At 35.1% G+C, this 15,293-nt stretch overlaps 1 protein-coding gene across 2 annotated transcripts in view; it reads right to left on the minus strand.

Moving 5' to 3' along the window:
* The window catches only part of LOC136042000 (angiotensin-converting enzyme-like), a 165,409-nt gene that overhangs the window by 60,652 nt on the left and 89,464 nt on the right, over nucleotides 1-15,293 (minus strand). For both annotated transcript variants that reach the window (XM_065726831.1, XM_065726832.1), the window contains exons 13-15: nucleotides 12,244-12,407; nucleotides 5,844-5,980; nucleotides 212-373 (exon numbers count right to left, since the gene is read on the minus strand). In XM_065726831.1, the coding sequence (XP_065582903.1) occupies nucleotides 212-373; nucleotides 5,844-5,980; nucleotides 12,244-12,407 (463 nt within the window). The remainder of the gene's footprint in view (nucleotides 1-211; nucleotides 374-5,843; nucleotides 5,981-12,243; nucleotides 12,408-15,293) is intronic.

Below are 15,293 nucleotides of genomic sequence, written 5' to 3' on the forward strand. Positions count from 1 at the left end.
TAGATAGGTCTGATCATCAAAAATTTGTGAGCAGAATCTTGGCTAGTTTCACATTAAAATCGAGTTTTTCCAAAGTAAACAGAAAGTTTTTTCTTTGTCACTAAAGATCCAGAATGCGTAAAAAACGGCAACCTTTTAGCTCTTTCAATCTCTTGGTTTGAAGCAAAACTTTGCCTTTACAATAAACTTGAAAAAAAAAATAAAAACATACCGCTTCCAATTTAATCTTGTCTAGTGCGGCGACTCCAAGAACGCTCTTCAATTTGAATTGTCTTTTCAAGGTTTCATTTTTGAAGTTTTCATAGTCAAATTCGGTTATGAAATTGTCCCAAGTATGTTTCTCATATGCTGAAAATTCAAGTGAAGCCTCAATCTAAAAATAGAAAATATATCGCTACTTATAACACTTATTTATGATTCAACAGTTAAAACACAAAGCAACTAGGCTAGATTCACATTCGTCGCGTCTTTTGTTTGTTAAGATATTGGAAAAAAAAAAAACAACAAGAAAGTATTGCTAAAACATTAGTACTCTATAACAATTGCTGTATGTCTTACCATGATTACCTTTATTATTAACTTTTTTTATGGCTTTGTTTCTTTTTTTTCCACCAGATTTTTCTTCTGGCAATGTAACAAGGCTGCTGATTCGGTACAAACAGCCTTGTTCCCGAGTCTTATAGTAATATTGTTCCCTTTGTTAATCTTGACCCCTTGAATATTACTGATTGAACACCACAACAGATTCCTTTCTTTCTGATGTTTGCCCAGTGGTACGTTTTGGCTGACTTACACGTTCTAATTGTGAGAAATTCTCTTCTTTAGGCTGCGAAGAGGATGTTCTCCGGGTATCACCTCTAAGCACAATCTTGAAGCCCAGCACAAATGCTTTCAAATTTGCGGGATTATTGGGTAAAATTTGATGAAAATTTGAGCGAAAAAATATAAAAAGAGAGTTTTTGTTTTCTGCAATTTGATGATTAAAATCTGCTTGAATTACATTAACCCTAGAAGGGCAACCATTCGTAAATTTTACGACACCAAAATACGTTTTTGCAGTTACCATGGAAACGGATGCATTGCACGAGCTCACCTCCCGCAAACACTAATATTATGATTAATCAGTTCTTGTGCCGTCACCAAGTGTTCATTATCTGAACTAGTTGGGAAGATATTAAGGGTGAATAGTAAAAGTAATGAAAGCTAACCATCTACGCAACTTTATCACCTGTCCAGGAAAACTGATTTTTTTTTTTTGAAATTATGTACTTACTAAGCTCCTTCAAACTATAAGGTCAGGTTAGTTTTCTAACGTTGTTTACAAGCTTTGTAGTATATTTTGTCTGGTATAGCATATAAAAAGGGTGAACTTGGCTATTTTCTGATTTATACCATTTGTCCCCCTATCTGGGAAACAGAAATGTTGCGCTTGACAAGTTTACATCCATTTCATTTGCAGCAAAGCTACTGAAGCACACGTATTGACTGAGGACAGTTTTGACTTTACAAAAAAACAAAAAAAACAAAAAAAAAAAAAAAAAAAAAAAAAAAAAAAAAAATAGGGAGCTACTTGTGAGACCAAAAAAATTGGAGGACACCTAGGCCCCCTCCCACGCTCATTTTTTTCAAGTCAACGGATAAAAATTTTAAGATATCCATTTTGTTCTGCATAGTCGAAAACCATAATAACTATGTCTTTGGGGGTGAACTACTCCCCCACAGTCCCTGGGGGAGGGGCTGCAAGTTACAAACTTAGACCAGTGTTTACATACAGTAATGGTTATTGGGAAGTGTACAGATGTTTTCAGGGGCATTTTTTTGGTTTGGGGGGGATGAGTTGAGGGGAGGGGCTATGTGGGAGGATCTTTCCTTGGAGGAATATGTAATGGCGGAAGAGAAATTCAATAAAAAGGGCGCAGGTTTTTCTCGCATTAGGCATACTATAAAAAAAAAACAATGAAAAAATAAACATGAAAAGTTTTTTCAATTGAAAGTAAGGAATAGCATTAAAACTGAAAACGAAGAGAGATTATTACGCATATGAGGGGTTCTAAAAATACTTTAGCATAAAGAGCGAGGTATTTAGGAGGAGATAAATACCTCGCTCTTTATGCGAAAGTATTTTTAGTAATTTCATCTATCTATTCTACGGACTTTCTGATTCAGGGGTCATTCTTAAAGAATTGGGACAAAACTTAATATTTAGTGTAAAGAGCGAGGTATTAACGACGGGACAAACCCCCTCATATACATAATAAAAATGTAAGAATACAAAAGTTTGTTACGTAAGCTAATTCTGAAGTTACGTGTATTTTTTACTAATAAAAACGTTCGTCAAAAGTTCTAGTTGCCTTTTTAAGTAACCGAAAAATTGGAGAGCAACTAGGCCTCCTTCCCCACCTCTTATTTCTCAAAATCGTTTGATCAAAACTAAGAGAAAGCCATTTAGCCAAAAAAAGAATTAATATGCATATTTCATTTTCATTTATGTATGGAGAGCCACATTCAAACATACATTAACTCAAAAATGTTCAGAAATTAAATTATTAAAACTATTTTTCTTAGCTGGAAGTAAGGAGCAACATTAAAACTTAAAACGAACAGAAATTACTCCGTTCATGAAAGGGGATGTTCCCTTCTCAACGCCCCGCTCTTTACGCTAAGGTTTTTTACTGTTTCATAAAGTAGAATTGAGAGAAGGAGTCAAACTTTAGCGTAAATAAAGTAGAATTGAGAGAAAGAGCCAAACTTTAGCGTAAATAAAGTAGAATTGAGAGAAAGAGTCAAAGTTTAGCGTAAATAGCGGGGCGTTGAGAACGGAACAGCCCCTTTCATACACGGAGTAATTTCTGTTCGTTTTAAGTTTTAATGTTGCTCCTTACTTTCAGTTAAAAAAATTAGTTTTTTTTTTATTTAATATAGTTCAATGTCAACCTTGGAAGACCAACAGGTAGCTCATATGCATGTTTTGTGGACTGATAAACATCGAGTGTGTCAACAGTTATGTCATCTTCTCCTTCAATATCTCCAAACCTATTGGAGAACCACATTCACGAAAAGCTTTCGTGAATGTTGTGATCAAAGAGTTGACACATCTGTTAGTCACTCGTTTAGAAACCTCAACTTTGCAGCACTCGATCAGACTCCTTATCTGTCAAACAACGGAATTGACAGGTGAAATACGTTTAATGATGTCTGTGGAAGGGATAAAAGCGACCTGTAGCCTTTGCCCAGTGTGCATTCGTGGAATGACTATCAATTTTTGCAACCACTGTATAAAGCCGTTCTATGGTGAACACCATGTGAGGTCATGCATATCATGTGACTTGAAGAAATGACACCAATCTCTTGTGCTGTCTAAGACAGTATTTGGAGAATTGTTTTAGACGATCCTGATTACTTTTAAAATACATTTAAATGATGAGTTTTTGAAGTCAACGTTTCTTCAAGAAGTAATTTTTATGAAAGCTTACCATCTACGTAACTTTTAGGGAAGCTTACCTATCTAGGGCTAAGTTACATTTGTGATGTATTTTCACAAACCGACTATATTACTCCTTATAAGCATGTCAGAGAATGAAGCTTAATATCTCTGCTTTTTAAACCTCGCTGGTTCTCATGTACTCCAATGTGAGATATCAAGGTCGTAAGACGAACGAAATGCTTTTGAGCCACAAGATTTTTTGCAATTAGCCTTAGCAATTTAATTTTTCTGGGATTGAGCTGTGAATCCTACCTACTGATTAAATCGTAATTCATTCACAAAGAGCGGCATGGGCTTTGATCAATTAAAGAAACCGCGTGGACACTGAAATCGTCCTAGAAGCCACTGAATCATTGCGAACATTTTGTTAAAAATTGTTCTCATGGTAAAAAAAAAGTTGGTATATGCACTATATCGATGGACGAGATTTATTTTTCAATATTTAGTTTAATCTAAGCAACGTTACAAGGAGATTCGTGTCATGTCTAAAACAAATCGCAACTAATTTGTTGTGGCCAAAATGCTAAAACTAAAACAAGCATTTTATGTTCCTCATCGATAAATGTCTATATTCTTCATAATTACTTGCTCTTTTACCTAAGACTTATTATTTAGAAAATAAATCGTCCAACTACTCAGAGCACCCAATCAGCCTTTTAACGTGCTTAAATAGAATATGTTTTAAACTTTAAATATTTTTTGAAAAATAGTTCTAGAAATACCAATTGTCTTTGCCGTCAGTTTCACAAGATTAGATATGGCAGGGCTAAGCATTTTATTTGAGAAAGTCTAAGCTATTGCAGTTAACCCAGGGAATTTGCTGATGACAAAAAATGAGATAGAAAAGCTAACTTCTCTTTCAAAGTCTTCTCTATACTTGGTTTGTTTCCCTTCGTCCATCCTAGCATGGGATGAGAAAAAAATATGTGCAACAAATAACAAACCAGCATCCATTTTTAACATGGAGATTAAGGTCCTCCTGATCTAAAATTTGAAGTGCAAATGTATAGAATATACATTTCCGTCGTCATTTATATATCCCCCTGTGCCCCCCGGTGTCCCCATTGTAGTTGCGTCCCTGTGTCCCAGTCGTCATTTATATTCCCTGTGTCCCGGTTGTCATTTTTGTCCCGGTGTCCCGGTCTGTAATTTCTCTTTGAGTGTCCCGGTCGTCATTTATATTCCCTGTGTCCCGGTCGTCAGTTGTGTCCCGGTTGTCCATGGGAAAAACAATCCGTATTCAGATCTATACCTGATTATTCTAATGATTGCCCTTGAGCATTTTTGATGGTGATTGCTAATCGAACATTCCCTGTGTCCCGGTCGTCATTTATATATCCCCCTGTGCCCCCGGCGTCCCCGTTGTAGTTGTGCCCCTGTGTCCCGGTCGTCATTTATATTCCCTGTGTCCCGGTTGTTATTTGTGTCCCGGTGTCCCAGTCTGTAATTTCTCTTTGAGTGTCCCGGTCGTCATTAGATTCCCTGTGTCCCTGTGTCCCGGTCGACATTTGTGTCCCGGTATATATATATATATATATATATATATATATATATATATATATATATATATATATATATATATATATATATATATATATATATATATATATATATATATATATATATATATATATATATATATATACATCTTTATTACTTCTTTGTATTTAATACAAATCGAGAGAGAAAGATATAGAGTGAGGCATGGGAAGGGGCAGAGGGAGAGCGACAGAAAAAGAGGTAAAATGAGAGATAGACGGGGAGAGAGTGTGGTAAAAGGAAAAAGCGACGGAGAAACAGATTGAGAGAAGGACAGGGATAGACACCATAACTAAGGGTGAGGAATAGGTACAGGTCACTAATTTTTAAAACAATTTATAAAGGTAATACAACGATAGGTGAATGACATTAACAAAATAAAGCACTGTTACTGTCAAAGAGGCTAATAAGCCGGACTGTCATTCAACAGAGCTGCGAAGCACAAAAATGATTTGGGTATAGATATGTTCAACAATAACTTGACAAAATGCAAGTAAATAATCTTAATACTTTTTATAGAGTGCAAATAAGAAATATTGCCCAAAGAAATACGAGATTTTGCAATTAGCTTTTTATACACATAATCCAAAATATAACAGGGTTATTTCGTTTTAGTTTAAATTATCCAATCTGATCAGCCTTAATTTAACCATTTACTAAATAATTTTAGTTTAAATTAATTTGTCTAATTTGGTCCCATTTAGATCTGAAAGCTATATGCCCAAAAAAGATCATTCAAATTTGCAACTATAAGTCCTTCTGGAGTGCTTTGTAGCAACTTAAGCTTCAAATGTAAGGGATGAGTGGCAAGTTCACTTACGGATAACTGCTCATTGTCACTATTGATATCCGTGTTATAATTCCAATCTGCCTTTCCCGCACTGCTACACTTGTCATTCATTTCACTTTCGTATGTTCCAGCCATGTATTCTCGAGCGATATCTTCATAATCACACTCTAAAAGTTATAATTAAGTATATTTTATGTATTGTATCCAATATTTGAGACATATTGAAACTACAAAAGACTTCTTTAAGTCGTAAATACGGAGTAACAAGATATTATTTTTAGTTATTGTTAAAGTTTTCGCCACCTCTTGGCGCTTACATTTAAATTTTCACGAAATCTTTATATTAAGATTATTTCCCAGTGTACTACCACTACTTCTAGTAACAACTCACCGCAGAACCAAGACACCTTTGGCCGACACAGCTATTCACCCTCCTCCTTCATCTCAATCTATTCAAAGCCTTCCTCTTCGTACTTTCCAGGAAGTTCCAATTTCCCTTAAATCTTTTCTCACCAAGTCACCTAGCCCAACCAAAGACGACCTGCTTTTCGTTTAGCCCTAGAAAGTTGGCCGAAAACAAAACCTTTTGTAATTTCCCATCCTTCATCTGCAGAACGTTGGGTACCCAAAACAATAAGTAGGCATTGTCTCTGGAAAACATCTAACAAATCTTCTTCCGTTTTTTGGAGCGCCCATGCTTTGGAACCATATTTGACCACTGTCATCACTGTAGCTTCCAATATTCTAATCTTGGTTTGTAGACTGATCTTCAACTCCTTTCAAAAATTTTTCCATTGCGCAAAAACACCCTAGGTCTTGGCTATTCTACTTTTAAAATCTTCACTGCATTCACCGTCTTTACTAATAATACTACCAAGGTAAGTGAAGCTGTCTACTTGATTGATCTCTTTTGGTTAAGCAACGTCACCTTTTCATCTTCATCTATTCCTAGCCTTAGCTACTTAGTCTTCTTAACTTAATTTTGAAACCTATTCTAGCACACTGAACTCACAAACCGTATAAAAGTTTTAATACAAAACCAGCTACTAACCCCAGTTCCTACCCTAGCTCTAACTAGTACCTCCATAATTGCCACACCTTCTCTTTTCCCCTATCTCATACAGCATTATTCTCGTACATAGCCCTTATACAGTGTTATTCTCGTACATTGCACTAATTTACTTTAATGTATATATCTGGTATATCATACAAGGATATGAGGTTCGTTAAAGCTCTTCTGTCATCTGAATCAATTACTTTCTCATAATCTGTAAAACTGAGGAATAAAGGGGTTTGATGATACAGGAACTTCTTCATTATTAGTCTAAGAGAATAATTCGGTCAACATATCCTCCACCCTTCCTAAAACAGCACTGTTCTTGTCTTAAAACTTTTTTCTACAATATCTCTAAATCTAAAAATATCATCATACTAAGTAATTTGCTACTTAAAGAAACAGACTACTGCCTCTAAAATTATCACACTCACTCCTATCACCTTTCTTATACTACTACTACTACTACTACTACTAATAACTCACTGCAGCACCAAGCCACCTGAGGCCAACACAGCTACGCACGCTCCTCCTCCAACCTAATCTATTTAAAGCCTCCCTCTTTACACCCTCCCAGGAAGTTCCCATTTCCTTTAAATCCTTATTTATGACATCCTCCCAACCCAGACAAGGACGACCTGCTTTCCGTGTAGCCCCAGACGGTTGGCCAAAAAGGACAATCTTCGGTAATCTGTCATCCTTCATCCGTAGAACGTGGCCTAGCCATCTCAACCTTTCTTTCATTATAGCCCCAGAAAGCGGGATTGAACCACACTTTTCGTACAACCTACTGTTTGAAATACGGTCAGTCAGCCGGGTACCCAGAACAATCCGTAGGCAATTTCTCTGGAAAACATCTAGTAAATTTTCATCTGCTTTTCGGAGTGTCCATGCTTCAGAGCCATATTTGACCACTGTCATCACTGTAGCTTCCAATATTCTAATCTTGGTTTGTAGGCTTATCTTTCTATTCTTCCAAACTTTTTTTAACTGTGAAAAAACACCCTGAGCTTTAGCTATTCTACTTTTAACATCTTCACTGCTCCCACCATCTTTACTAATAATACTACCAAGGTAACTGAAGCTCCCAACCTGATCAATCTTTTCGTTACCTAAGGTCACCTGTTCATCTTCACTTATTCCTAACCTTAGTGACTTAGTCTTCTTAACATTAATTTTCAAGCCTATTTTAGCAGCCTGAACTCGTAAAACCTCTAAAAATTCATTCATTTTGCTCACACTTTCATCTAATATGCTTAAATCATCAGCATAATCTAAGTCCAGGAGCGTTCTTCCTCCCCATTTGATTCCATGGTCTCCAATTGCCTTTCCTGTGCTCCTTAAGACGAAGTCCATCAAAATGATCCATATAAAGGGGGATAGAACACAACCCTGCTTAACTCCTGATTTAATACAAAACCAGTTGCTAACCTCATTTCCTACCTTAACCGCAGCAGTATTATTCTCGTACATAGCGCAAATCACTTTAATGTATTTTTCTGGTATACCATATAACGATAAGACCTTTGTTAACGCTGTTCTATCAACAGAATCGAAAGCTTGCTCATAATCGATAAAACTAAGGACCAAAGGTGTTTGACAACGAAGGGACTTCTCAATTATTAACCTAAGAGTGAAAACATGGTCGACACATCCTCTACCTTTTCTAAAACCGCATTGTTCTTCCCTTAAAACTTTGTCTACAGCATGTCTCAGTCTAAAAAGTATCATATTACTCAGTAATTTGCTACCTACAGAGACCAGACTAATGCCTCGATAATTCCGACATTCACTCTTGTCACGGGTCTCACTTGTCACCTTTCTTATACACGGGTTTAATTAGAGATCTTTACTACGCACTTCCCCTTTAAAAAATTTTTCATTCATAATCTTCATTAACTTATTTCTAACATCATAACCACCAATTTATTAGATTCATTTATTACATTATCAGCACCTGGGGCCTCTTTACTTTTTAATCTTTTTAGTACCACTATTAATTAATTCTCACAATAAGTCTTCCTTCACATCAAAGGTGTCACGAATTGTTCGAAAATTACATTCATCATCTTCATTAACTCAAACCACAATTTTTAAGAAACTCATTTACCACATTATCAGCACCTGCGGCTTTACTATTTTTCAGTCTTTTTAATACTGTTATCAATTCTAACTCACAAAATAAATCTTCCTAGAGATCCAAGGTGTAATCAACTTTTCCATTTTTCTATAAATCTTTTCTTTTAACACTATCCCGACTTAGCACATTCTCAATGTGTTCTGCTCCTCTCTCCTTAATCTCTCTTTGTTGTGCCCATGTGGAGTAGTCCAGATTGACTACTCCTTCTCAATTAATTAACATGTTAGTGCAGTATTTCACTATTATGCCGTCTAGCTGCATCTTCCAGATCCTGGGCAGTTGCATCCATGGCCTCTACTGAAAACCTGCTCAGATCAATTTTTAGTGCTTGCAACACATTTTTTACACTTCTCTTAAATTCCCATCCTCAGTTTACTAACTCCCGGAAAGTAGTAATACTTCCGAAATCTCAGCTTTGAATTTATCCTAGATACTAATATATGGTGATTTATCTTTTAGGATCAATAACAATTCTCACATGTACACATGTATATGTGTATATGTGCATGGATGTTTCATGTATTTAGACGAATATACCGTATATTGTGAATACTTGTACCATATATTGTTTTAATGCCATAAGAAACAATGACTGTTTTTTTTCTTGTAAGTAAATTAGAAAGAAAACACTCGTAAGGTTCCCTTCAGCATTCCATAATCCATGTGCGATTTTTGACGTGATCTATTTGCGAGGGATAAAGGCCTGAACTGCATACGGCCTTGTTCAAACAAAGAGAGTGCTGTCAAAAACGTCCGGGATTTTTACGCTCTTGTTCTTTACAAATATATTTCAAGTTTACACTTTACCCCTTCTCATGAAATTTTGGTTTCTTTCAATTCCTTTCTTATGACTTTTTCATATCCCATTTGGAGAGAATATGATTTCCATTTAGTCCTGGACGAACTGGCAAAAAAGGACAAACTGTGGCAATTATGTATTCTTTGTTTTTGAATTGTGGTCTAAACATCTTAACCTTTGTTTCATTATAGCGCCGGATTGCATGAGTGAAGTACATATTCGTGTATTTTATTGACTGATATACCGTCAGTCACTACACTTAGCTATGAGATATGATTCTTGGTTTTTATCAATGTTACACATGGTTAAATTATCAATGGATCTAAATCTCAACGGTTACTAATGAAGTTAACTACAATTTCAAACAGTCGCTGTAACAAGCAGTAATAAGTAGCGATCTGTGCCAGCAGTAACTGAGACTATAAGAAAACAAATTTTGATGAAAGTGCGGGCACGAAAAGAATTGCTTTTTCATAATGATTCGAAAAGTGTAAAATCCGTAAATTTTAAATTTGCATATAATAGTAAAATCCATAAGGTTGCAATTTGCTTATACAAGTTATGAGCCTGAGAAAAATTGAATATTTTTTGGAGAAAGCAGAAAAGACCCCCAAATTAACAGAGATTTAGATGGGTTTACCATACCAGCGAATTATAAAACTCGATAGAAGAATTGTTCAGGGATAAAGAGATTATCTTATCCACGGTGCTACGAAATTTCACATATTTTCAGAGAACAATGGTCAAGCATGTGTATTTTGTAGGTGTGCATCATATCAGACAGTTTTTCAGACAGAATTCAGACAGAATTTTCGGCCACACCAGGGCAAAGATATTTTTGAAAAAACTTCTGAAATAATTAACTAGTATATGAGCCCCTGTTTTGAAACGGTATTCAATGTTGAGCGGTTGAATGGGGTGGGGCAGCAGCTCTTCCTGATATTTAGCATAACAATGAATATTGAATTAAGAAGGATAATTAAATTATAGATAAGTTATTTTTTCAAACGAAGTTAAATAACTTCAATAAAACATTCAACTGACTTCGATTTTACTGTGTAAGAGGGAGATTTCTCTCCCTACTTCGTCGCTCTTGTTATTAAAACTTCATCTTTTTACTAATATGTCAATAAAAAATGCTCTTGCAGACGAGCAAAGGGATAAGCTTTTTCACAATCCCTCGAGAACGGAGGGGTTTCTTTCTATGCAAATTTGCTGTAAATCGTACAAGTTTCAGTCAAAGCGTTTTGAAAGGTAATGGGTGACTGAAACACTTGCAATTACAATTGGCTTTTACGCAATATACAATTACTTTTTGGCTGCCCTCCAATCACTTTGACTCAAAAAAGGAACTAGAACATTTGACTTCCATCAAATGAGCCTATTCCGGAGTTTTTACAGCCATCCTTTTCTTAAAAAACTTTTATATTAAAAACCTTGAAAACTTTTAATATTTGCTTAAATCACAAAAGCTTAGTAAAGCTTAAACAAAAGCATAGAAGGGTGAGAGGATACTGGGTGACACTCAACCTATTGCTACCTATGCTCAAACTACCTGCAGTAGCATTTTATTGGGAGGGAGGGGGTCTCATTCATTAATTTTAAATAATCTGCTTAGTCTATAGAAAAACGAATAAGAAGAATAAGTATATATGTTTTCTTTTCCTACATGTCTGAGGAAAAAGTACATTCTGACCTTAAGTAACTGATAAAGGAAAAATATATTTTCCGAAACGATAATAAGTTTCAAAAATTTTCAAGTGACACGGATTTGAAAAAGCTAACTGTTAATCCAATTCAACTTAACAGTAATTTCAATTGCTGGAAGCAAAACTGGGAATTTCTAAACAAGTCAAAAGTATCTTGAAAATATTGGTTAAAAAAAGGAAAAAAAGTATAGCATTTAGATCTTGAGGGCAAAAATCCCTTCTACAGAGACTTATAATATCACATCTTGAAATCTAGAGGGAAGACCTTTTATAATCCTTAGGCGTTGATGTGTTCCTTCTTTCCTCGAGGAGTCGTTACATAGAATCTTTATTGTCTCAAAGGTTTCCACCCCATCTCTGTCACTGAAAAATTCATCAGTTTTACAAAATTCAGCATTCTTCGTTCTAATTTTTTTTTTGTCTTTTTAGTTTAAGCCACCTTCCATTTTCTTCTCAAAATCCAAGATTCTGCCCTGCCTGTCCTAATTATCTGTGTCAAAGTTTTGAAAAAAAAACAATTTTTTAAAGTATTTTACTAGCTCATTCTTCACAAGTTAGTTCTTACACCTTGATTTTGCTTCCAAATAATGCAGACTACAACAAAAATCCTACTACCTGTTATGTGTAGACACTACTAATGTGTATTAAATCTTGTTACATTTTTGTGCAAAAAAAAACAAAAAACAAAGACACAAATTCGAAGCTTTCTATGCATAGCCTCTACCTACCCCATCCAATACAACGTTCATCATTTGCTTCATTTATCTCTTCTAGGTATTTGTGTAAGGGTGCAAAGTATTTCAGCAGAGACGCAGCTGACATTGTACCATTGCCAATCATGTCCTGAAGAGCTTCATTCCAAGGTTGAGACATACCTTTTTGCATCATTGTTCTGAACAAAAAAAAAATGAATCACTAAAAAGCCAAAAATTGCATTTACCCTCTTCCAGTTGCACATTTCTCATAATGCGAATACTCAGTTTATTATTGACCAAATTAGGCTATTAAGCTATAAATCTAATTCTGTTGTCTTGAAACAAATTATGTAATACTTTATTATATCGTATGAAATATTTATTGTAATATGAATTAACCAGTAAAAAGAAATTATTCTTCGGAAAATAATGAACTTCTAAACCATGTGTTCAAAAAAGAAATGGAATATTAAAATGATATAAAAAAACCTCTTATCTATTATGAGATACGGAAAATGCAAAATTCGTATACATGTTCTGTGAAGGAGCCCCGAACCCCAATCCCGGTGCAGGATATGCAATCACCTTACACTATATTTGAATTAAGATTATTTGGGGATGATTTTCAGGATTGTTAATTCCTTACTATTCAGTGTTATTTAAGTCATTTCGATAGTATAAATGCAAGTCACTGATAACTTGGTTGGGAAATAAAAACCTTAATATTGGTTACCAGCTTAATCAGCAATCATGGTAAAATAGTAGCTAAATCGTTAAATTTTCTCTTCCATTCTTATCGTGATCAAAACTGCTGAAATCTCTTCAGTTCAGGAAGCCCAAAACTCGACCTTGACACCCTTTCCAAATATCGTATATTGAGACATATTGTGCATAGTGTGTCGAGTCGGGATCACAAAAGGACTGTTTACCGACTGGTATTTGTTAATTATCTTCCATTAGCTAAATCATTGTGCATGATCCGTAAAAATTATTGGTAACGACATTATTCAATGTATGTGTTTGAATATCAGTTCTAATTTTAATAGATAATTGTTTGAAAGTAAGGTTAACTGATTAAATGTCTTTTCTTTCCTGGTCTCGTGGTACTGTAATTTGTTGAAAATAAAATTATGCAAAAATTAATTACTTGCAAACCTGAGAGCCTTCAACCATGTTTTAAAGCAGTAATTCCTCCCTTCATCTAGTCTCAAATACAAAAACGAAGTGTGTCCAATTTGAATAGAGACCATTCGCAGACCAAAAAGGAATATTGACATCAACTTCATAGATTTACTTGATCGATTGGATTAGTCAGCTTCAAATTATAGGTAATTTTTTTTTTATTTTTTTTTTACGTCAACAACAGTTTTAATCAAGGACTAGATTTAGCTACACCTCTAGCCGAAAGTCCCCGTAAAGGGGTGCAGCAGCGTTGACCCCATGGGCTGTAGATCTGACTTTAGCCCTCTCTCCCTAATGATATACTAAAGGTCCTGGCTACTAAACTCTACAAAATATAAATGAGATCCAATAAGCCTTCTTTACCTCTACGTATACTGAAATTGAATTTCTTCTCTCACAGAAATTGGATTGATTACGAAAATTCGAGACCACAAATGATGTTGTTGACCTAGTTTTCTTGAATGAACGCCAGAATTTATAAATTTCTGGAGATTTATAATATTTGAATGTGTCCAGCGATTATCCACGATCTAAAAAGCATTGCTACTTCTAACAACCATCCCGAAGAAGCGAACAGGTGAGGACTTTATTTGGGTTCACGCTTACTCCTGTTCTTTCGAATTATATGGGAGCTTGTGGAACAATTGCCTAAGGAAGAATATTCTGGACAATATTGGTAAATTAAACAGTTTGGCAACATTCATGGACTTTCGAACATTATCTTTGTAGCTTGCTGGGTGTAGTCAATAAAAAAAAAAAAAAATTAAAAAATTGTTGGACGTAAATTTTTAAAAGGGAAACAGTTCTAGAGGCAAAACTGCTTCATAAACTTTGTCCTTCACTATTTCTTATTAAAATTATAGCATCATTTCCTTCTCAACGGTCTCTATTGGTTAAATGTAAGAATGTGCATTCTAAATATCCTCCAGTTCAGTACGATATACACAACAAGATCCTATTTGTCCGTTTCTCTTCCTTTTAATGCTCAACAAACCTTACGTCCGTTGCAAATTAATCGGTGATCTTTTGATGGTAAAGATTTGTAAGGAACACATTAAAAATGACTGAGTAAGTGCCCGAAAAAACGTAGAAACAGAACCTAGTCTCCTGGATGCGAAGATAAGCCCCGTAAAAATCACATGTTTGGCAATACGTTTCCTAAAATTTGAAATCTTATTTCAACAATCAGTTTGATAAGAAACTAAAGTTACAAAAACATATTTTGTGCATAATTTTCATATTGTAATCTGACATCCTCCTCAGATTGTAATCTGACATCCTATAACAATCATCCTCCTAGCTATCAATTTCCTTTCCATCATTGAATATTTTGAAAACTTTTCCACCCCACAAATACATCCTAGGAAGTTACAGATCATTTATTTAATCTCAGTAAAGGTAAACTTGACCAGCTTACTGCTGCAGCCAACTGAAAAAATTAAGACATTACAAAATGGCTATAAGAATAATAAGTCATCATTATCAAGACAACGTCCTTTACTGCTTTCTCCAACAAAAGTTCTCTGGCTCCGCTTTCTCAAGCAAACCACTCTGGCTAGGAGGGAGGATACTTTATGCAGAAGGATTGGCCAAAGAATCTTTCAGACCTTCAGGACTCTGATATCCCCCCCCCCACCCACTTCATATACAGAGCCAACCCGGAAATCCCTGTAAATGCATGATGAAAAATACTAGTCTTGCCTTCAGGGATTACCTACGACAACAGGTATTATAAATATTTTATACCATCGCATTTTAATGTCCTTACTGTATGTTTTTTTCGTTTTTTACTTAGTTTTCAGAATGGTAAACTCATTAAATTATCATTGGTAAGCAATATCTTTCTGAATATTAGAGTGATACGGTACACTTTGACAATTTTTATATAGACATTGACTGTG

The sequence above is a fragment of the Artemia franciscana genome, unplaced genomic scaffold (genome assembly GCF_032884065.1).
Source record: "Artemia franciscana unplaced genomic scaffold, ASM3288406v1 PGA_scaffold_55, whole genome shotgun sequence".
Lineage (NCBI taxonomy): Eukaryota > Metazoa > Arthropoda > Branchiopoda > Anostraca > Artemiidae > Artemia > Artemia franciscana.